General features: G+C 56.6%; 3 protein-coding genes across 3 annotated transcripts; 2 read left to right on the top strand and 1 right to left on the bottom strand.

The window, feature by feature from the left end:
* Nucleotides 1–3,831: 3,831 nt before the first annotated feature.
* Nucleotides 3,832–4,586, top strand: LOC101933054 (cytoplasmic tRNA 2-thiolation protein 1). The gene is given in 3 exon segments (XM_065574674.1): nt 3,832–3,910; nt 4,113–4,209; nt 4,211–4,586. Coding segments are annotated over 3 exon segments (552 nt in total).
* An 8,251-nt stretch (nt 4,587–12,837) lies between these two features.
* Nucleotides 12,838–15,886, bottom strand: LOC135976675 (single-pass membrane and coiled-coil domain-containing protein 3-like). The gene is made up of 2 exons (XM_065573634.1): nt 15,485–15,886; nt 12,838–15,090 (listed from the first exon to the last, which is right to left on the bottom strand). Exon 2 carries the CDS (start codon nt 15,077–15,079, stop codon nt 14,387–14,389), a length of 693 nt encoding a protein of 230 aa, XP_065429706.1. The 5' UTR covers nt 15,080–15,090; nt 15,485–15,886; the 3' UTR covers nt 12,838–14,386.
* Nucleotides 15,887–16,090: 204 nt separating this feature from the next.
* LOC135976673 (uncharacterized) lies at nt 16,091–22,055 on the top strand. The gene is made up of 2 exons (XM_065573631.1): nt 16,091–16,794; nt 20,671–22,055. The coding sequence occupies exon 2, from the start codon at nt 20,678–20,680 to the stop codon at nt 21,509–21,511; it is 834 nt and encodes a 277-aa protein (XP_065429703.1). The 5' UTR covers nt 16,091–16,794; nt 20,671–20,677; the 3' UTR covers nt 21,512–22,055.
* Nucleotides 22,056–23,281: the final 1,226 nt, after the last annotated feature.

The following is a 23,281-nucleotide window of genomic DNA, read 5'->3' as shown; positions in this document are numbered from 1 at the left end:
TTCTTGTTTTTTTCAATGGTTTGCATGTGGAGGGGGTGGGACTCAGTTTCCCTGGGTGTTACTGGTTTAACAAGGTGATGGGAGAGGGAGTTTGTTGTTACAGAGGACCAGCGATGGAACTTGGGACCCCCTGCCAATGGCCTGGAGAATGGATACCCCAGCGACTGGTGACCTGGTGACCTGGAGGCCCAGCTTGGGAGTCACAGCAGGTTCTGGCCAGTGATAGGACCCTGGTGACCTGACCATCTGGTTCCAGTCAGAACAAAGGACGGCTGAGAGGAGAGGAGGCCCAGGCGACCCTGTCTACCTGGATAGAAGACAATGGACAGAGGCGGGACTTGTGGAAGGTGATATCAGATGCCCAGCTGGAAAGCGGTGTGTGGTGGGGTGTCTCTGGACTGGAGAGAGAGAGCAGCCAGAGCTCACCTGGATGCAGGAGAGACTTAGATGTACTGTGCTGAGGGAGGCCAGGCCTGAGGACCCTGAGAGTTTCCTGTGCTGTATTCATCCCCGGGAGTTCAGAGCGAGTGGACTCCCTGAGGGGGCCCACGGCAGAGACAGGCGTGCTAAAGCTCAGAGAGGTGCGGTTCCAGGAGGTGGAGGGGCTTAATCCTCAAGAGAGAGCGGACCCCTGAGAAGGGCTGTCGCAGTGAAGAGGGTTCCTCCCAGGGACCGAATGGGGCCAAGAGTGGGCACGACCTGAGAGTCCATGACAGCCACTACTCTCATACGCTCCTTTCACCAACCGTGGGTGCCAAGAAGAGTTGATTTGGCACCAGCCATTGGGGATCCACCAAGCGACACGTCTAAGCCTTGTCCTGTACCCGACGTGATCCCCATGCAATGGAAACGGCACCGGGCAAAATGAGGACAACCTGCCAATAGGAGGTAGTTAGGCCAGGGAAGGAAGGATACTTTTTTGTAGCCCAGAAACCCTGCTCCCCGGCTGGGAGGGGGTTAAACACAGGAGGTTGTTGGGAGAAGGACGAGGCGGGGAAGGATCGGTCTGGATGTGCCATTAACATGGGTGGAGATTGGGGGAGAGCATGGGGGGCAGGGCCCCCCAAACTGGATACGACCCAGTGGTGATGTGTGGGGAGGCACCTAGATTTCTCCCTCGCACTTGGGGGTGGTGGTGGAGGGGTGACGCCAGGAGCTCTGTCCCTGCTGGTCAGTTCCCCCCTTGGCTGGGTACAGGGAGGGTAACAGAGCCGCGACCCTTGGCAGAGCTCCACTTTGGAGCCGTTTTTAATAAGAGCCAGGCTCCCAGGTGAGCGCCCAGCTGCTACTCCGGGCTGTGTGGGGTGCGGAGAGAAGGATGGGACTTCCCCTGCTGGGAGCCACCGGGAACCACTCAGGCCCAGCCTGAGAGACCTCCCCAGCTGCAGGAGTCTCTGCACCTCCCCCCCGGCCATTCTTCCTGCCCCCGTCACTCCTCAGCTGTGGAGGGGAGGGATCACTGTATGGGGAGCTGCCCCCCCATCCACCCACCCCCCTGAAACCCCCGCACCTTAAAACCCAGCCTGTGTATCCAGAGCCCTCTCAAATCCCCTAACCCCCTGCCCCAATATAGAAGTCAAACTAAGCCCATGTCTTTGGGACAGGCAGCAGCAGACCAGCAGCCGAGGTGCAACGTCTCAGCACCGTCCCTGGGTGGGCTCGACCCACCCTCCTCTCGGTTAGCAGCCAAACGCGCTGCACCACAGGAACACCTGGTGTGTCTGCCTCCTCCCAGGGCCACTGCCTCACACCCTGCACCTAGGGTGACCAGACGTCCCGATTTTATCGGGACTGTCCCGATATTTCCTTGTTTGTCCCGCGTCCCGACCGACATGCGGTCGGGACACCGGACAAACAAGGAAATGCCCCGGAGCCTGGAGCCCAGAAGTGCTCGCGCTCCCCCCCCCCCGCCCTGACTCCGCCCCCTCCTCCCCCGATTGGCTCCCTCCCCGAATCCCCGCCTCTTCCCCGGGCTCACCATTCCCCCTCCCTCCGCAAGTGCTGGAGGGAGGCCCGGGAGACTCAGGGGAAGCGCGGGGCCGGGGTGAGTGAGAGTCCGGCCTGGCCCCGAGCAGGCAGGACTCAGTTGGGTGGTAGGGCGAGGAGGGGGGCGGCCCGCGGGGCCAGGCGGGCTGTTCTCCCCCCCGGGCAGTGGGACTCGGGAGCAGCCGCTGCTGCAGCTCCCACTGCCGCGGGGGCAGGAAGCGGCCATGGCGCTCCGCGGCTGCGGTTCTGGCGCCCCCGAACCCCCCGAGCCGGGGCCTGCTGCGGGGACCCAGCAGCGTGCACGCTGCGCCCAGCCCAGCCCCTGGCCAGTCGCGTCTGGGCTGCTGCCCAGCTGGTGCTATCGCGTGGCGGCCCTGGAGTGGGGACAGCAGGCCCCAGCCCCCCCGTCCCGCAGGGGAACGAACGGGGCTGGGCTGCCGATGCCTCCGCCCCGGGGCCGCCGCGGGATAGCACCAGCTGGGCAGCAGCCCAGACGCGACCGGCCAGGGGCTGGACCCAGCGTGTGCGCTGCTGGGTCCCCGCAGCAGGCCCCGGCTCGGGGGGTTCGGGGGCGCCAGAACCGCAGCCGCGGAGCGCCATGGCCGCTTCCTCCCCCGCGGCAGTGGGAGCTGCAGCAGCGGCTGCTCCCGAGTCCCGCTGCCCGGGGGGGGAGAACAGCCGCCGCCTGGCCCCGCGGGCCGCCCCCCTCCTCGCCCAACCACCCAACTGAGTCCTGCTCGCGGCCAGGCTGGACTGTTACTCACCCCGGCCCCGCGCTGCCCCTGAGTCTCCCGGGCCTCTGCGGAGGAAGGTTTTTTTTTTTTTTTTTGGCCACGCCCCCCGCCACGCCCCCCCCGCCCTCCCCCCGCGTCCCGATATTTGCCTTGGGTGATCTGGTCACCCTACCTGCACCTCTTCCTGCCAGCGCCCAAGCTAAGGTAGGAATCAGGAGCCAGGGAGCCTTTGGTATAAATAGACGCACCCACCTCTAGGCCAGCTTTGAAAACATCTGGCAACCGCTAATCAGCTAGTGGGATAGAGCTGGATGGGGTCTGGGTTCTATCCCCAGGTCATGAAGGGGAATGGTGTTTAGTGGTTAGAGCAGGGTGGGGGTCCTAGGAGTGACCTGGATTGTATTTCCAGGTCACTGGGTGTCTGTAGGGAAGTCACTTTTGCCTCTCTCTGACTCAGTTTCTCTGCCTCAGCCCCGATCTGGATGTCGAGCTAGAGCACCCTTAACTCTGCCCCTTTGTAGCTTTCAAGCTCAAATCTGATGGTGGAGCTAGAACAGAGCTTTTAGAGAGACTGCCGATCTCAATGGAAAGACCCTCAGGGATGGAGAATCTGCCCCATCCCTGGGGCAGTCATTCCAAGACTCCAAGGGGGAAGGGATAGCTCAGTGGTTTGAGCATTGGCCTGCTAAACCCAGGGTTGTGAGTTCAATCCTTGAGGGGGCCACTTAGGGATCTGGGCCAAAATCAGTACTCGGTCCTGCTAGTGAAGGCAGGGGGCTGGACTTAGACTCATAGACTTTAAGGTCAGAAGGGACCATTATGATCATCTGGTCTGACCCCCTGCATGCTGCAGGCCATAAAACCGTCCCTACCCCTTCCCTGGACTCTGCTGTTGAAGTCCCCAATCCTGGACTTGATGACCTTTCAAGGTCCCTTCCAGCTCTAGGAGATAGGATATCTCCATGAATTTGAATTTGATTTGAAAGACTCAATTGCCCTTACTGGGGAAAATCTGCCCCTTATTTCCATTCTGGATTTGTCGGGCTTCATCCTGCAGCTGTTGGATCTCAGGTGGGGTTTGGGAGCCGTCCTGCTGCTGGGCATGGGCAAGATGGCCACACTGGTACTGGAGAGCATGTGGCGCGGGACTGTGTGGGCCGGGGTGATGTCAGGATCGCCCCAGGAGGCAGGTGGGAGGGGCCTCAGCTGCGGGTTGCTGTTCAGCATGGACAAGAACTCCCCAGGTGTGTGCGAGGGGTGCTGTGGGATGGAGGCAGGGGGGACACCCTCGGGTCTGATTTGGGGGTTATTGCAGGGAGGAAGGGACCCCAGGAGATCTGCTGTGGAGGGCTCTGTACCACTTTGGCCTGACTCCTCCGCTCTTCCCTGCAGGGCACAACGCGGACGACGTGGCCAAGACGGTGCCGATGAACTTCCTGCAGGGCGACATGGGCTGGCTGTGCCAGGGGGCGGGAACAGGGCAGGCGGGGGGTGCCCTGTTGCAAGTCCCTGTGCCACGCCTACCAGGAGATTGTCCCCTATGCCTACTTCCAGGGCCTGGACTACTTCAGCACCGAGTGTGTCTACGCCTACCGCGGCTACGCCTGCGCCCTGCTCAAGGAGCTGGAGGCCGCCCGGCCCAGCGCCGTGGCTGACCTGGGCCACTCGGGCGAGCGGCTCTCGCTGCGCTCCGACCTCCGCATGCCAGCCCGCGGCACCTGCCAGCGCTGCGGCTACGTGGCCAGCCAGCCCCTGTGCAAGGCCTGCGTCCTGCTGGAGGGACTCGACCGCGGCCTGCCCAAGCTGGGCATCGGCAAGGACTGGCACCTGCGGAACCAGCAGCGGGACGGGCAGCCGCTCTCCTAGGAGGAGCGCAGGCATGTGGTGACCCCGGGTGAGGCCGATGGGGGGAGCTGCCAGAACAGCAGGAGCCCCAGGGAGAGCTGGGGGCACGGGGTGCAGAGCTGGGGGCAGATGAGGAGCCATGGGGCAGATGGGAGCTGACGGGGCCCTGGGACCTGGACTTCTGAAGTGATGTGGGGCCTGTCCATGGTCATGTGCTCCTCCCCCACCCCGATCCCCCTCATTCTCTTCCCACAACCTGCTTTCCCCCCCATTCTCCCACCACAGCCTGGGCTTCCCCCTGTTCTCCCCGGCCTGCACTCCCGCCTCCCTCCCCCAAAGGTCCCTGGCCCATCCTCACCGGCCTGTGCTCCCCTGCTGCTGGGATCCCCCCCACCCCTCACCTATTCTCTCCACCCTGCCAGCCCCCCCTGCTGCCAGATCCCCTGCCTGTTTCCCCCACTGCCAGCATTGCTCTCCCCACCCTGTGCTCCCTGTCCTGTGATCCTCGCCCATCTCCCCTGCTGCCAGGGTTCCTCAACCCGCCCCACTTCCAGAATCCCCCCCTGCCCTGTGCTTCCTGCTCCATTCATCCCTGCCCCGTGCTCTCTGCCTCACCCATCTTCTCCATTCTCCAGGCAATTGTGGGCATGCCCTGGAGGGCCAGCCACACCCCATGCCAGCCAACTCCTCATCCTGGCTGCACTGCCTATGCCTCGGGGCAATGTGAATTGAAAAGCAGGAGGGCCTTTGGCTTCATCACACCCCAATTTCTTTTATTTCATCTGACATCTAGTGCAGGAGCAGGGCCGGCTCCAGGCACCAGCCCAGCAAGCAGGTGCTTGGGGCAGCCAAAGGACAGGGGCGGCACGTCCGGTTCTTCGGCAGCAATTCGACAGCGAGTCCCTCACTCCCTCTCAGAGCCAAGGACCTGCCGCCAAATTGCCGACAAAGACTAAAGCAGCAGCGGTAGAGCTGATCGCGATCGTGGCTTTTTTTGTTTGTTTGAATCATAGAATCATAGAATATCAGGGTTGGAAGGGACCTCAAGAGGTCATCTAGTCCAACCCCCTGCTCAAAGCAGGACCAATTCCCAGCTAAATCATCCCAGCCAGGGCCTTGTCAAGCCGGGCCTTAAAAACCTCCAAGGAAGGAGACTCCACCACCTCCCTAGGTAACGCATTCCAGTGTTTCACCACCCTCCTACTGAAATAGTTTTTCCTGATATCCAACCTGGACCTCCCCCACTGAAACTTGAGACCATTGATCCTTGTTCTGTCATCTGCCACCACTGAGAACAGCTGAGCTCCATCCTCTTTGGAACCCCCCTTCAGGTAGTTGAAGTCTGCTATCAAATCCCCCCTCATTCTTCTCTTCTGCAGACTAAACAATCCCAGTTCCCTCAGCCTCTCCTCATAAGTCATGTGCTCCAGACCCCTAATCATTTTTGTTGCCCTCTGCTGGACTCTTTCCAATTTTTCCACATCCTTTTTGTAGTGTGGGGACCAAAACTGGACACAGTATTCCAGATGAGGCCTCACCAATGTCGAATAAAGGAGAACTATCACATTCCTTGATCTGCTGGCAATGCCCCTACTTATACAGCCCAAAATGCCGTTAGCCTTCTTGGCAACAAGAGCACACTGTTGACTCATATCCAGCTTCTCGTCCACTGTAACCCCTAGGTCCTTTTCTGCAGAACTGCTACCTAGCCATTCGGTCCCTAGTCTGTAGCAGTGCATGGGATTCTTCTGTCCTAAGTGCAGGACTCTGCACTTGTCCTTGTTGGACCTCATCAGGTTTTTTTCGGCCCAATCCTCTAATTTGTCTAGGTCCCTCTGTATCCGATCCCTACCCTCTAGTGTATCTACCACGCCTCCTAGTTTAGTGTCATCTGCAAACTTGCTGAGAGTGCAGTCCACACCATCCTCCAGATCATTAATAAAGATATTAAACAAAACCGGCCCCAGGACCAACCCTTGGGGCACTCTGCTTGAAACTGGCTGCCAACTAGACATGGAGCCATTGATCACTACCCGTTGAGCCCGACGATCTAGCCAGCTTTCTATCCACCTTACAGTCCATTCATCCAGCCCATACTTCTTTAACTTGGCGGCAAGAATACTGTGGGAGACCGTATCAAAAGCTTTGCTAAAGTCAAGGAATAACACATCCACTGCTTTCCCCTCATCCACAGAGCCAGTTATCTCATCATAGAAGGCAATTAGGTTAGTCAGGCACGACTTCCCCTTCATGAATCCATGCTGACTGTTCCTGATCACTTTCCTCTCCTCTAAATGTTTCATAATTGATTCCTTGAGGACTTGCTCCATGATTTTTCCAGGGACTGAGGTGAGGCTGACTGGCCTGTAGTTCCCCGGATCCTCCTTCTTCCCTTTTTTAAAGATGGGCACTACATTAGCCTTTTTCCAGTCATCTGGGACCTCCCCCGATCGCCAGGAGTTTTCAAAAATAATGGCTAATGGCTCTGCAATCTCACCCGCCAACTCCTTTAGCACCCTCGGATGCAGCGCATCCGGCCCCATGGACTTGTGCACGTCCAGTTTTTCTAAATAGTGCCAAACCACTTCTTTCTCCACAGAGGGCTGGTCACCTTCTCCCCATGCTGTACTGCCCAGTGCAGCAATCTGGGAGCTGACCTTTGTTTGTTGCTTGGAGCGGCAAAAACCCTGGAGTTGGCCCTGTGCAGGAGGGTGTTGAGAGTCCGGACTCCTGGATTCTAGCCCACGCTCTGGGCGGGGAGTGGGATCCCATGGATTAGAATGGTGTGGGGAGGGGCTGGGAGCCAGGACTCCTGAGTTCTCTCCCCAGATCTGGGAGGGGAGTGGGATCTTTGAGAGCTGTGGATGAAAATTGCCCAGTATGAACAAGTTGCTCTGTGTGGCTGGTGGTTCTCTTCTGCACCAGGATATTACAAGGACATATGAAAGAGCTGATAATAAAACACTTTGTTGAAGAAGAAATCACTCGGTAAACAGCACCTCTAACCTTTGGTAACCACATAACAAAAGCCAGCCAGGCCCTTAAAAACTAAAAACCTGGCTAGTAAATGTTACCCTTGGGGCAGAGCTGCGTGGGAAGTTTGCAACAAAACAGGGAGCTTTCCACCAAAAAAAGTAGAAACCAAAACTTGGAAACACCCGACTCCCAACATTTGTTAACAGGGTTGGATATTGTTGAACTCCAAAGCTTCATTTTTTTCTCCAGTTAAAACAACTTTTTGGTTAGAAATTTGAGCCAATTCACACGTCGAGGGGGCAAAGGTCCAAACTTGAGATGAGACATTTCTAAACGATTGAAAGGAAACGGTTTGAGGGATTGGAACTGAAGAAAAAGTTCGGCTCATGGAAACATTGGAGAGTTTCGACTTTTCAGTCCAACTTGAGACTGGGACAATTTTTTCCAAAAATGTTGGGGCCTTGGGAACCTACAGCAATTCTGGACTGATTGGGCTGCCCCAGGTTTTGCTGGGTCACAGATTGCCTGGTTCAAACCCCAGGGGTCGGAGGTGATGAGAAGAGTTTCACAGAAATGATTCCTAGTAAATCCACCTGTAGAATGGAATGGCCAATAGGAACCTTTCGTGGCAATTCCCTCCCCGTTCCCTAGCGGGGATGCGATTTCTGTTTATTCTCTAAAACAGCGTTTCTCAACCTTGGGCTCCCGAGCTAAATTCCTGCAACCCAAACCCCTCATCCCTGGCCCCACCCCAGAGCCTGCACCCCCAGCCAGAGCCCTCACCCCCTGCACTCCAACCCTCTGCCCCAGCCCTGAGCCCCATCTCACACTCCAAACCCCTCGGCCCCACTCCTGCCACAGATCACCTCCATATTGGGGCACATAATACAATTTATTCTGCACATGGACGTAAAAAATTAGAGGGAACATTGGTCACGCCCCAAAAGGGGGTGGCGAGGCTATCGTAGGGGGGTTGCGAGATCTAGTACCATATTTCAAGGACACTGCCAGGGAGAGAGGGATACAGCTCTCCGGCCGCCCAGCACTGAAGGCATTGCCAGTTCCCGGAGCCGCGCAGGAGCAAGGGCGGCAGTGCCATACACCTCGGACAGGACGAGGTTTCACTTTCATTACAGCTCAGCAGCAGTGGGGATGTAGGAGGACAGTTTACAGCCAGGCCAGAGAGAGACGAGGACAGAGCTGAAGCCAATGCAGGCTCCTGCCAGCCCAGGTCGTGACCAGCTAGGCACCGGGGTGGAGTGCGCCAGCGAGGCCCAGACAGATGCGGCAGAGTGAGCTGATCTCTGGCCTGGGCAGCGTAGGGAAGCCACTGGGGGCTTCAGTGCCATTGACTGCAGGGATAATGCCGACATGCTTCATTTAGTCTTCTCTGACTAGTATGTCCAGTGATTTGCTGTCAATTTGTGGGGGTGGGAGTGGGGTTGTCACAGCCTGAAATATTTTCAAAGTGGGGCTCAGCCAGAAAAAGTTAGAGACCCCCTGCTCTAGAATGGGTTTATGCCCTTTTGCACAGTAACATTTTCCAACTGGTTCCCTAGGCCGGAACGTCTCAGCTCACCATCGTTCTGGAATCCCCGCTCCTATCTAGTCTCGGATTCAGATCAGAGGCCCTGCATTTAAACACCTGACAGGCCCTAGCAAAGGTTGGGGAAGTTACTGTACTTTGAGCTCCGCTCTAGCTCAACTCTGTTACCAAATTTTCCCATTACTTTGGGGTACACTCATTTATTAAGGTTACTCTTCTGGGGCGGGGTTTGGTAACTCTATCAATGTACTGTGTGTGTCACTTGTGTTTTCATATGGAGCTCTACTTTTCCCTGCTGCAAGTCCCCTCCCAATGGAGCTCTCCTGCAGGACTTAGGTTCTCCAGGGATGCGCGTGTGCCAGGGCCGGCTCTGGCTTTTTTGCCGCCCCAGGCAAAAAAGCCGCCGGCTGCCCCCCCGCCCACAGGAGGGGGGGGGAGGGTGGCCGGAGCCCCCGGGGGAGGGTGGCGTCCCCCCGGCGGCCGGGGGGAGGGCGCGGGGGGGGAGGGCGGCCAGAGCCCTGGGAGGAGGGCGGTGAGCCCCGGCGGGGGCTCCGCTCTCCCCCCGGCGGCCGGGGGGGAGGGCGGCCAGAGCCCTGGGAGGAGGGCGGCAAGCCCCGGCCGGGGCTCCGCTCTCCCCCCAGCGGCCAGAGTGCAGGGAGCAGGGCGGCAAGAGAGCAGCGAGCCCCAGCCAGGGCTCGCCGCTCTCCCGCCGGTGGCCGGGGGGAGAGTGCCGGGGGAGGGCGGCCAGAGCGCCGGGGGGAGGTCGGCGAGCCCGGCCGTGGCCCCGCTCTCCCCGGGGGCCGGAGCGCTGCGCCACCCCCCTCCAGGTGCCGCCCCAAGCATGAGCTTGGTGGGCTGGTGCCTGGAGCCGGCCCTGGCGCGCGCACACACACACACACACACACACACACACTCTCTCTCTCTTTCTCTCTCTCTAGCAGAGCAGGTCTGAGACAATCAGCACTCTCAAGCTGACCCCTTATATATCCCTGGACTCAGTGGGCTGGGCCAAGCAGCACTTCCAAGTTGCCACCGTCGTATGTTCCAGGTTCAGCACATCCCTATCCCGCTGTCACGTTACCACTGTTCTGGTCGTAACCCACTTGATGAGCAAACCCCACAGGATTTTTGGGCGCTGCAGGGATCTTTAGCTTAGGTAAGAGGAGCGTTGCTGCAGAGTAAATGGGGAAGCCAAAAACACAAAAGAGTCAAGTTGAGAGAGCGAGAGAGAGAGAGAGAGAGAGAAGCAACCAACTTAACCATAAAAGTTATTTATTGAATAATAGTGATACCACACAAGGAGAGCCTAAACCAACATAACAGTTACATTATTAAAGATTACAAAAGTCATATATAGAAAACTCTACCTGATCAAACAAGTCAGGGTTAGGAAGTTATACCTGAGGTAGAAAAGAAAACAGAGAGAGAGAGAGCGAGAGAGAGCTGGGGTCTCGCCACTCCGTGAAGCTTGAACCAGTCAGGAGTCCCAGGTGGTGGTGGTATCTCAGGGTCCGGAGTGCTGGAGACAGGCAGAGCCCCCAGCGCGATCAGTCAGGAGAAGATGAAGTCCCAGTGGAACTGATGCAGAGTTTGGATCCATGCATCAGAACACTTACTGGAGTGTGGGTCGGGGTTTCCTGTAGGGAAACAACAATGGTCCAAGGGAGAACACTAGATTTGTTTATGCGTAAACTGATCACTCAAGGGTTTTCTTTAAGCTAGACAATAGGAGCTGATCACTCTTGGCTATGGGTGGTGTTTTCTTCCAGGGAGCTCACAATGCAATTCGGCTGCTTCGGTATTTTGGATTCAATCAAGGATTCATTCCTAGAATTGGTCTGATAACTGCTGAGCTGGGTGTGTACAGGCGTGGGTTCATTAACATCTGGAGCAGAGATCCCCAATGATGCATTGCTTTCCCTGCTTTTCTGGTCCCAGAGTTCAGTGCGGTTCTTGCCTTGGAATCTCTGTTCTCCATTCTGTATGCTAATGGAGATGTCTCCCTGTCCCATTTCTGATGCAAATGAGGCTTGGGGAATTGCCTTAATGCTGTCACCCTTGTCAGGAGGGGTCTAGATGTGTCTCCCACCGCCCTTCACTGCTCTCTGCAAGTCTTTTCTCTGATCGGTTTTGGTTTCAGCAGAGGCAGGTGGGGACGGTGTCTTTCATGAGTCAGACAGGCTGGATACTGCGCCCTGGTTCCCAAGAACACAGAGCTGACTGGTATCAACTCCCAGATCTGGGCTTAGGGTGACCAGACGTCCCGATTTTATCGGGACCGTCCCGATATTTCCTTGTTTGTCCCGCGTCCCGACCGACGTGCGGTCGGGACAACCGGACAAACAAGGAAATGCCCCGGAGCCTGGAGCCCGGAAGTGCTCGCGCCCCCCCCCCGCCCCGACTCCGCCCCCTCCTCCCCCGATTGGCTCCCTCCCCGAATCCCCGCCTCTTCCCCGGGCTCATCATTCCCCCTCCCTCCGCAAGCGCTGGAGGGAGGCCCGGGAGACTCAGAGGCAGCGCGGGGCCGGGGTGAGTAACAGTCCGGCCTGTCCCAGTGCAGGCAGGACTCGGGTGGTGGGAGAGGAGGGGGGCGACCCGCGGGGCCAGGCGACGGGGGAGGAAGCGGCCATGGCGCTCGGCGGCTCTGGCGCCCCCGAACCCCCCGAGCCGGGGCCTGCAGCAGCGCGTACGCTGGGCCCAGCCCCTGGCTAGGCACGTCTGGGCTGCCCAGCTGGTGCTATCCCGCGGCGGCCCCGGGGCGGAGGCATCGGCAGCCCAGCCCCGTTCGTTCCCCTGCGGGACCCGAGCGGGACGGGGGGGCTGGGGCCTGCTGCCCCCGCTCCGGGGCCGCCGCGGGATAGCACCAGCTGGGCAGCAGCCCAGACGCGACTGGCCAGGGGCTGGGCGCAGCGTGCGCGCTGCTGGGTCCCCGCAGCAGGCCCCGGCTCGGGGGGTTCGGGGGCGCCAGAGCTGCAGCCGCCGAGCGCCATGGCCGCTTCCTGCCCCGCGGCAGTGGGAGCTGCAGCAGCGGCTGCTCCCGAGTCCCACTGCCCGGGGGGGAGAACAGCCGCCTCCTGGCCCCGCGGGCCGCCCCCCTCCTCTCCCTACCGCCCGACTGAGTCCTCCCTGCTCGGGGCCAGGCCGGACTCTCACTACCCCGGCCCCGCGCTTCCCCTGAGTCTCCCGGGCCTCCCTCCAGCACTTGCGGAGGAAGTTTTTTTTTTTTTTGGCCCCGCCCCCCGCCACGCCCCCCCACGTCATCCCCCCCCCCCCCCCGCCACGCCCCCCCCCCCACGTCACCCCCCCCCCCCCCCCCCCGCGTCCCGATATTTGTCTTTGGTGATCTGGTCACCCTATCTGGGCTGGAGCAGAAAACCCCAAAGTAGGTTCTCCGGCCTGGGCCGAGCACAGAGCTGGCCGGAAAGCTTTTGATAGAACAGTTTTCCATTGGAAAAGGCCGTTTTGTCAAAATCAAAATGTTTGGTGGGGACGTATTGGTTTTGGCGGGGAAAAGTCTCAATGAATTACAGTAACTCCTAATTTAACATTGTAGTTATGTTCCTGAAAAATGCTACTTTAAGCAAAACGATGTTAAGCGAATCCAATTTCCCCATAAGAATTAATGTAAATAGGGGGGTATAGGTTCCAGGGGAAAAAAATTTGCCAGACAAAAGACTATATATATATATATATAGTCTTTTGTCTGGCAAATTTATATATATATATTTTAAACAAACAATTTAATACTGTACACAGCAGTGATGACTGTGAAGCTTGGTTGAGGTGGTGGAGTCAGAGGGTGGGATTTTTCCCAGGGAATGCCTTACTGCTAAACGATGAACTAGCACTTGGCTGAGCCCTCAAGGGTTAACACATTGTTGTTAATGTAGCCTCACACGCTAAAAGGCAGCCCGAATGGCGGGAGGGGAGACAGCATGGCAGAGAGAGACAGAGACACACCTAGAGTGACCAGATGTCCTGATTTTATAGGGACAGTCCTGATTTTTGGGTCTTTTTCTTATATAGGCTCCTAATACCCCTGACCTCCTGTCCCAATTTTTCACACTTGCAGTCTGGTCACCCTAGACACACCCTGTGTGTGAGAGAGAGATGTGCATTGCCCCTTTAAGTACACTGAACCCACTCTAAGTACATTGCCTTTTAAATAGATCAGCAAGTTGAGACAGCAGCTGCTGCCAGCAAGCTCCCTCTGTCCTGAGCCCTGTCATGTCCCCCTCATTCTCTGTGGAGATAAGGTACAGGAGGGGAGGCAGGAGTGGGGGGAGGGGACACCCTGACATTAGCACCTCTCTTCCCCTCCCTCTGTACAGCAAGCAGGAGGCTCCCAGAGCAGCTCCAAGGCAGAGGGCAGGAGCAGCACACAGCAGTGGGAGGAGGGACAGCTGAACTGCCCGGCAATTGATAGCCTGCTGGGCAGCTGCAGCACAAGGAACTTAGGAGAGCTGATGGGGGGCTGCTGGTCCACCCTGGTTCCAAGCCCCCACTAGTTAGCTCCAATTGGCTGCTCTTTCTGCAAGCAGTGGACAAAGCTGGCGGCTGCCAAACAACATTATAAGGGAGCATTGCACAACTTTAAACAAGCATGTTGTCTAAACGAGCATGTTCTCTAATAGATCAGCAACGTAACAAAACAACGTTAACCGGGACAATTTAAGTGAGGAGTTACTGTATTTTGACACTCTCATTCTGGGCGCTATTCCTGGCCTAGCTGAGCCCTTTTCTGTGACTCAGTTTCCATGTGTGTACCGTCGGGGTATTGATACGGACCTTTTGGAGGTGCTTTGAGATCTATAGATGAAAAACACCAGCTAGAGGGTAAAGATGGCCCAGTGGTTGTTGGGCACTAGTCTGTGACTTGGGAAACTCAGACAATTCTCTGCTACACTACAGAATTCCTGTATGGGCTGGGGCAAGTCACTTTAGGCACCTAGCTTCCCTTGAAACCAGTGACATTGCCTGAGTCTGCAGAGAGCCTGAGCCAATTGCTCTGAGGTCAATGGAAGTTAAGTGCTTAAATACCTTTGAATTTCCGGGCTTCAGTTTCCCCATCTGTAGAATGGGGGTAATAGCCCTGCCCTATCCCCAGATGTGGTGGGAGGATAAAGACATTAATGAAGCCTGAAGCACTTTGAGCTCTACTAATGAAAAGCACTGTGTAAGAGCTAGAGATCATTTATTGTGCTGGCTTTAATGGCACTGGGCTAAGTCACGGTAGATGGGAGCTGATCCCCACGGCCTTATTTTTACAAGTAATGGTAACTTGCAGCTTGCTCTGGAGTCATCTGAACGGCTGATTCTCCTCCGGCGATGGCAGCGTGTAGATGGTCTTCAGGATGGTTTTGTTATACTCCTTGGAGGCTGGCTTGAACTCGCTCACCAGCGCCTCGAGCTTCCGAATCGCTGTCTCCAGTCGGTCTCTCTCTATGGCGCCCAGGATCGCGCTGAGAATCAAGTCGACACCCACGCCCAGTATCATGCCAGCCACGGCGCCAACCACGGAGGCACCGATCTCGGCCAAGATCATGGTAATTTGGCTCATAGCTTTGCTCATCACCTTCGATAAAACCAGCTTGATGAAAAACTTCATGGCCATGGTCCCAGTGAACTCGCTCACCCCCTTGGCCAGAGAGCGCAGAATCTGCATCTTCTTGGCATCAGGCTCCTGGAAATCATGAAGTTTTTGGTAGAGGTCTGGCTCCAGTTGGCTTTTCAACCTTCCGTCGATGGCCTGCAGCGTGTCTTGGATGGACTTCATGGCTGCGAGGAATATGTCACAGTTCTCCCGGACGGTGCCGTTCATGTTCATCTTAATGGGGTGCAACTTGAACTGACAGTGTGTGTTTAAGGCTCCAATCAGCTCGTTGGTGGCATCAAAATTGAGCTCTATGCAGTTGATCAGCTCCTGGTGTAACCGCACCACCCTCTCCCGCCTTGCTGAGTTGCCAGGGTACAGGATATCGCTCCAGGCCATTCTCGAGAAAGCTGCCAGGAGAGGAAGAGGAAGGAGGCGTTAGCCAGCGCACCCCACTGTGCCCCCTCCCCAAATCACTGGCTTAGCTAGTGCAGAGACTCAGCTGCCATTAAAACAAAAAAGTCTCCAGGCTCCGATCCCCAAAGGTCTTTAACATAAGAACATAAGAATGGCCCTACTGGGTCAGACCAAAGGTCAATCGGTTACAGTCGGGGCAGGTCCCCCCTCACAGCAACCCCCCCCCAGCCTGGGGGTGACTGATATTCTTTGTCCCTAGATGGGGCTCCTTACCAGGAGCTGCATGAAACCCCCGTCGTTGGAGGAGCCCAGTTTGCCAAGCGATCCGGGGGCTCTCACTGCACGACCCCTGCTCCGATTCGTGCCTCCGCCGATGGGGCGAGTTACCTGCTCGCTGGGCGGGGGGGAAGCCGAGGGGCCGTTCGCCTGGGCAGAGGTCAGCTCGGGTCCGCGGGCAGCAGCCTGGTCTCTCCGGAGAGGATCCCTTTGCTGTGACGCTCCCCGCACACCGGAGCGGGGACTCTCGCCTTTATAGGAGAGCTGATCCGTGCTGGCTAGGATGGGGCAATTGGCAGACAGCGGTGGGCAGCAGGAGCACGGTGCCAATGGACGTCGCCTTGGCCTTAAAGAGGCTGCTACTGGGACCCAGCTGTTGCTCAAGGAACCCGCGAAAGACGCCCCCGCTGCTCTCTGGGGAAGGGGGTGAGTGGGATCGCTCGGCTCGCAGGAGGCTGCTGGAAGATGCAAACGCTGCGGACTGCTAAGGGAGCCCACACCCAGGGTGAAGCCACTGGGGTGCGGCTTCCAGTTCCCCACGTGGTTTCCAGGAACTCGAGTCTGGCTGGTTTCCAAGACCTTGTTTCCTCTTCAGTCACGCGGGGCAGAAAGATCCAGCGAGCCCCGGCTGGGTCCCGCCTGCAGGCACCTGCAGCTGGCCTTGCCCAGGACAATTGCTTCCGGCAGCACCCCTCCGAGTCCATCCAGCCTCCATGGAGGGCGGCTCCAGGCTTCTCCCATCGCGGAACCGGACAGGGAGAGAGGTGAAAGGCGGCGAGTCAGAGTCAGCGCCCCGGGGTTCCCTCCCCAGCTGCGGGAGGGGAAGGGAGTGGGGTCTGCTGGGGGCGGGGCTGGGAACCAGGACTCCTGGGTTCTCTCCTCATCTCTGGGAGGGGAGTGGAGGCTGGTGCTTAGGCAGAGAATCAACCAACTCCTCTGGAGCAGCAGCGATAGTTGGCTGCAGGTCTCTGTATGGAGCGTCCCCTTGGGGCATTAGCAGAAGGACCCCCCAGGGCTGGAGTCAGCTGAGTCAGGGTAACACGGTCAGGGCCAGAACAACTTCCCCTTTTAGCCCTCCGATGCCAGCCGTGGGCAGCTTGATGTGCGGCTTGGCTTGTGCCATGTAACCCACCCACCTCCTGGGTGTGGTGGTCTGGCCCATCTAGTGGCACCAAGACCACTTAACGAGAGAGAGAAAATGATCCTTCTCTACTGCCTTAGCGGACAGTCACGTAGCTTTTAGCTCATGCTGTAGAGGCCCATGCACTAAGCGCCAGAGGTCCCAGGTTCGATCCCACCTGCTGACGACCGGGGTCTGTCGGCTTTACACCAACTCTCACTTTCTCACCTAACTGGAACTTTAGAAGCAGAGAGTCAGGCATCGTCTGCTCCTTCAGCCTGCCAGGACAGCAGACTTGCAGGTGAGAGCTCCCTTTACCATCCCCTCTCTGATTTGTAGCCAGATTCCCCAGTCTGGGCTGGCTGCAGAGGGCTGGGCTGGGACCCCTCCTCCCCCAGTCTGGGCTGGCTGTGGAGGGCCAGGACCTCCCACATGGTACACTGCTTCAGTTCGCAGTGTCGCTTTCTCGGGGCCCATGGCACGTGCAAAGTGGGTAACACACTGATGTACTTTGCACACCCTCTAGCACAGCAGTGCCGCTGTGTACATCACCACCGCTGGCCTCTGCCAGGCGGGGGAGTCACCCTGGGAAGGAGGCACCTCGCACCTGGGAATGAGGGACTGTGGGACAGCCAGGATTCTTTAATTGACCGTGCTCTTTTATTTAAAATATATATGTATATCTATGTACAAGCAGATCTGAGATACCCAATTCTTCATCAACAGCCAGAGACAGTCCCTGCCCCAGCTGAGATCAGGGCCCCGTTGTGCCAGGCGCTGCCCACACACAGCGAGAGACAGACCCTGTCCTGAATGGCTCACAGTGCAAAGAGAGAAGACAGACAAAGGCCGGGTGGGTCAGCAGAGAAAGGAGGGTTGTTTCCCCAATGTCCATATGACAGAACTGACAAGAGAACCCGGCCGCTCTGACTCCCGGCCCAGTGCCGTACCCACTGGACTCCTGGATATAGTGGGGCCTGCTCCAGCTCCTTCCCTGGCTCTGGGCAGCCCCTCACTGCCTGAGGTTAAGGAAAAATCATGAGAGCGGCTGAAAACCGATTTTAAGAAAGAATCATAGAATATCAGGGTTGGAAGGGACCTCAGGAGTCATCTAGTCCAACCCTCTGCTCAAAGCAGGACCAATTCCCAACTAAATCATCCCAGCCAGGGCTTTGTCAAGCCTGACCTTAAAAACCTCCAAGGAAGGAGATTCCCCCACCTCCCTAGGGAACCCATTCCAGTGCTTCACCACCCTACTAGTGAAAAAGTTTTTCCTAATATCCAGCCTAGACCTCCCCCACTGCAACTTGAGACCATTGCTCCTTGTTCTGTCATCTGCCACCACTGAGAACAGCCGAGCTCCATCCTCTTTGGAACCCCCCTTCAGGTAATTGAAGGCTGCTATCAAATCCCCCCTCATTCTTCTCTTCTGCAGACTAAACAATCCCAGTTCCCTCAGCCTCTCCTCATAAGTCATGTGCTCCAGACCCCTAATCATTTTTGTTGCCCTCCGCTGGACTCTTTCCAATTTTTCCACATCCTTCTTGTAGTGTGTGGCCCAAAACTGGACACAGTACTCCAGATGAGGCCTCACCAATGTCGAATAGAGGGGAATGATCACGTTCCTCGATCTGCTGGCAATGCCCCTACTTATACAGCCCAAAATGCCATTAGCCTTCTTGGCAACAAGGGGACACTGTTGACTCATATCCAGCTTCTCGACCACGGTAACCCCTCTGTCCTTTTCTGCAGAACTGCTACTTAGCCATTCGGTCCCTAGTCTGTAGCAGTGCATGGAATTCTTCCACCCTAAGTGCAGGACTCTGCACTTGTCCTTGTTGAACCTCATCAGATTTCTTTTGGCCCAATCCTCTAATTTGTCTAGGTCCCTCTGTATCCTAGCCCTACCCTCCAGCATATCTACCACTCCTCCCAGTTTAGTGCAAAAGTCAAGGAATAACACATCCACTGCTTTCCCCTCATCCGTGGAGCCAGTTATCTGGTCATAGAAGGCAATTAGGTTAGTCAGGCATGACTTGCCCTTGGTGAATCCATGCTGACTGTTCCTGATCACTTTCCTCTCCTTTAAGTGCTTCAGAATTGATTCCTTGAGGACCTGCTCCATGATTTTTCCAGGGACGGAGGTGAGGCTGACCAGCCTGTAGTTCCCCGGATCCTCCTTCTTCCCTTTTTTAAAGATGGGCACTACAGGATCCTGTCAGGATCCTGAACTCGACGATCTCATGGTCACTGCCTCCCAGGTTCCCATCCACTTTTGCTTCCCCTACTAATTCTTCCCTGTTTGTGAGCAGCAGGTCAAGAAAAGCTCTGCCCCTAGTTGGTTCCTCCAGCACTTGCACCAGGAAATTGTCCCCTACACTTTCCAAAAACTTCCTGGATTGTCTGTGCACCGCTGTATTGCTCTCCCAGCAGATATTGGGGTGATTGAAGTCCCCCATGAGAACCAGGGCCTGCGATCTAGCAACTTCTGCTAGTTGCCAGAAGAAAGCCTCGTCCACCTCATCCCCCTGGTCTGGTGGTCTATAGCAGACTCCAACCACGACATCACCCTTGTTGCTCACACTTCTCAACTTTATCCAGAGACTCTCAGGTTTTTCTGCAGTTTCATACCGGAGCTCTGAGCAGTCATACTCCTCTCTTACATACAACGCAACTCCCCCACCTTTTCTGCCCTGCCTGTCCTTCCTGAACAGTTTATATCCATCCATGACAGTACTCCAGTCATGTGAGTTATCTCACCAGGTCTCTGTTATTCCAATCACATCATAGTTCCCTGACTGTGCCAGGACTTCCAGTTCTCCCTGCTTGTTTCCCAGGCTTCTTGCATTTCTGTATAGGCACTCAAGATAACTCACTGATCATCCTGCTTTCTCAGTATGAGGCAGGAGTCCTCCCCTCTTGCACTCTCCTGCTCGTGCTTCCTCCCAGTATCCCACTTCCCCACTTTGGTCTCCTTCCCCCGTTGAACCTAGTTTAAAGCCCTCCTCACTAGGTTAGCCAGCCTGCTTGCGAAGATGCTCTTCCCTCTCTTCGTTAAGTGGAGCCTGTCTCTGCCTAGCACTCCTCCCTCTTGGAACACCATCCCATGGTCAAAGAATCCAAAGCCTTCTCTCTGACACCACGTGCGGGGCTGAGCCTAGTAGCTTCCTAGCATCTGGGCCTCCAGGAGCTGCCGTGCCCGGCATTTCTCTATGTTGGCAGGGCCACAAGCCCAGGTAGCCAGGAATTCCCCGTCCTCCTGAGACTCCGGGTGCTGGGGACGGAAGCCAGAACTGTCACAATGAAAATACAAGAGACCCCTTGGCTCCCCCGCACCGAACTCGCCCTGTCAGCTTCAGGGGATTTCGGCTCCTGATTTCTGTCAATTCCAAAGGGAGTTAGGAGCTGAAATACCTCTGAAAGTCGGGGCCCTTCTTTCAGTAGTGAAGACAATGCTGGTGGGTGCTTTGGGAATCGCCCCCCAGCGCTTTCGAGCGGCAGGAAAGAACTCGCTGTGGCAAGTTTGTGGTGCTTTATTCTTTCCTCTGTGCACAGAAACTTGTTCAAAAGATGCCTGAGCTGGAGACACAAAAGCTGCCAGCTTTCTTATGAAGCCTGGGACCTTTCTGGCTTTGTCTGGGCGCTTTCAGTGCATTGAAATCAGGAAGAGCAGCGGGAAAACATTTTTTTATGTATAAGTAGGACCATCAGACTGGCCAGACAGGCTCAGCCCAGAGGCCCTTTGTGCTGTGTCCTGTCTCTGATAGTGACGGTACCAAATGAACTCCGCAGTAGCAGGTTAGGGAGATTCTGACCATAGGGACAGTTCCTTTCTTACAGCAGTTAGTTAGAGGTGGGTTCATGCCCTGGAGCATGAGAGTGTTTAATCTTTTCAAACTTAAAAAACAATTCTTCTCTAATGTCATTCTGGCTCTCCTCATTAGCCATATAAATGTCACATCCCTTTTCTGGGTCTTGCTCGGCTCTTGCTTCAGCAAGATCATGTGGCAGTGAGTTCCACAGACAAATTCTGGGATTATATGAAGCAACATTCCCTCTACTCAATTTCAAATGGGCTGCCTGTCAGTTCCCTTGCACCCCCCTTGTCCTTGCACTGGGGATCCAGGTGGGGAACCGCTTTTGCCCCCTCACCTGCGCTCTCCGCTTTTTTCCTCAGCCGCGTGATGCTCTCCCTGTTCTCTGGCACAGAGAGTGAAAGAGAGAGGCTCGTGCGCGCCAGCCAGTCCCTGCACGACTCCCTGGAAGGATGCATCTCGGCCACCCACGCTCTGCTACGCATGCTCAACCAGCACCTTGACACCAGCGTGTCCCTGGAACCAGTGGGGGGCAGCGTCGGCGTGGGGGAGAACTTGGAGTGCCTGCTGCAGGCGGTGTGGGAGATGCACGCCGCAGCAGAGCAGACAGACAGACACGTGCGGAAGAACACCAGCCGGGACCTGTACGCCCGCATGGCCTCGCCCCACACCTCACTGCAGGAGAAGGGGGCCATCGTCCGGGACTTCCACCAGGCCACCATGGGGATCTTCGGCAGTGTGGGTGGCCCCATGGCAGCCGTGCTGCTGCAGAACGCCGGCCTCCCGGAGCGGCTGGAGGCGGCTCTGCGGGGGTTGGAGGACTCCCCGGTGCTGCGCCTGCCAATGGACACCCTGCGCCGGAGCAGCGAGGATATTGCCAAGGCTGTGTCTGCTCATGACACCTGCGGGGGCCCAACTTTGGAAACGGCTGCAGGGCACCCCGAGAATAGCCCTTTCTCTGGGACCAGCATGGTGCAGAGTCTGGGCAAATACCTGCTCGATGTCCTCACGGGGTGTTGTGCTAGGAACGCCCTGGCAGCGGCCGCTGGGCACCTGGAGGAGGCACTTCGGGCACTGGCACCGGCCTGCAAGTCTTTCCAGTTGGCGGCTGCCGCGGCTGAGGTCTACATGGCCCTGATCACGGAGCAGCAGCCGGGAACGGGAGAGGGGCCGGGCCAGAATCCTGCCGGGGTTGCCCATTGACCTGCGCAGGCAGAGCCGTGACAGCGCCCCCTCACCACAGCTCACGCACGGGCAGGCTTTGCCCCGGGCTCTGCGCTGGTTAACGAGCCCGGCAGAGCCCAGCGTGTGGGGCTGGCAGCCGGGAACCGCAGCTAATAAAGGGAACGGAGCAAAACCCCAGGCCTGAGTCTTACTGGTTTGTCCCGGCTGGCGTGCTGGCCCAACGGCCTTAGAACCAGACTCCCCGCCCGGCCCCTGGGGAAAATCAGGAGTGACTCGGGGTGGGGAGCGATTCCCCTCTCTGGTATAAATCAGGAATAACTCCACTGGAGTCAATGGGGCCGATTCCCCCTCACTCACCCTGGTGTAAATCAGGAGTAATTCAAAAAATGCCATTTTCAAAAATGATTTTTGGGTTCAGATAAAACAAAACATTCACGTTTTTGGTTAAAATGGGGAAGAAAAGCAACGACTATTCTCCTGCCACATTTAAAACACTGAAACCTACTGGGTTTTAACTGAAAAACAAAAACCTTAGCCACAAATGGTTACTGCTTTTCCTGCTGGGTTTTTTTTTTGGGGGGGTGGGGGAGGAGGGGCGTTGAAAAAACAAAAGAACAAAAAGGTTAATTTTCCAAACCCTTTTTTGGTAAAAGAAAAACAGGTTGAGGGGGCAGGGTTGGGTTTAAAGTTGGTGATTTGCGGTTTTTTAAAATTTCCCTTTTTTTTTTAAACAAACGAAAAAAGTTTGAAAACTGTCACCTGATTTTTCCTTTTTACTTCGTAAAGGACCCATTCGCCCCAGCTTTGGTTCCTGTTTTCTCCCAGGTTTTGCAAACTGCCTCTGTTCACGTGCAAACAGGGAGCCCAGACGTCCAGATATTAGGGGCTTGGTGTTAGACAGGCAACTAAACCTCCCCACCATCTGTCCCCCAAAACAAGTGTCCCGTTGTTCACACTCCCGCCCTGGTCCCCTACCTGCCAAGCAAAAATGTGACCTGCCAACAGCCCCGTTGAACTGACCCCCAAAACATGCTCTCCAAGGACCCCAACTCCCTGTGTCAGCTGGGGGGTCCTGGGGCGTGGGGGGGGGTCCCAGATCCCGGCCCCCCACCTCTGCACAAACCCAACTCTCCCTCCTTGGGAGGGAGTGTGAACCCCTGGCTCACCCGCCCCATAACAGTAGCACTGCATGGGCCTAACACAGGCCAAGACCGGCTCAGGCGCTCCAGTGGGGGTTACACAGACCCCCTCCCCCCGCAGCATGCAGCCCCCGTCCCTTGGCTTGACCCACAAAGACTCTCCCCCACCAATGCAGCCCCCCACCCTGCCATGCACTGGCAGCTCGCCCTGGTGGGCCTGTTCTGTGGTTTCAGTCCCAGGCCAGGTGTTTACATGGCATCTGCTTCAAGCAGCTCCTGGTTCGGATGCCCACTTCCCTCGCTCCAGGCTCCTGCCTTCTGCCCCCACTTCTGCCAGAGTTTCCTCCCCAAATCTCCCATCCCACTCCCCAAATCTCCCGTGCTGTCCCCATCCCGCTCCCCCAATCTTCCGCTCTGCCCCCCTCTCCCTCCCACTCTCCTTCCGCTTGTTGGGTCACCCCCCCCCACCACCATTTTTGTGTTTGGCCAATGGCGGGAGGGAAGGATTAAGAAGATCCTGGCCCACCCGCCATTTATTCAAGTTTTTGGAAACTAATATTTTTAATGGAACACCCACCATTTGAACCCAAAATGTCCCCGTTGCCAAATGGTTGAAGCCATCATTTAAATATCTATCTATTCCCATATA

This window comes from Chrysemys picta, chromosome 20, assembly GCF_011386835.1.
Source record: "Chrysemys picta bellii isolate R12L10 chromosome 20, ASM1138683v2, whole genome shotgun sequence".
In the NCBI taxonomy this organism is placed as follows: Eukaryota; Metazoa; Chordata; order Testudines; family Emydidae; genus Chrysemys; species Chrysemys picta.
The sequence above is the reverse complement of the archived record's forward strand: the minus strand, read 5'-3'. Positions and strand labels throughout refer to the sequence as shown.

Bases quoted from the DNA above. Each gene is read 5' to 3' on its own strand.
- LOC135976675 (XM_065573634.1), bottom strand. From the start codon at position 15,079: ATGGCCTGGAGCGATATCCTGTACCCTGGCAACTCAGCAAGGCGGGAG.
- LOC135976673 (XM_065573631.1), top strand. From the start codon at position 20,678: ATGCTCTCCCTGTTCTCTGGCACAGAGAGTGAAAGAGAGAGGCTCGTG.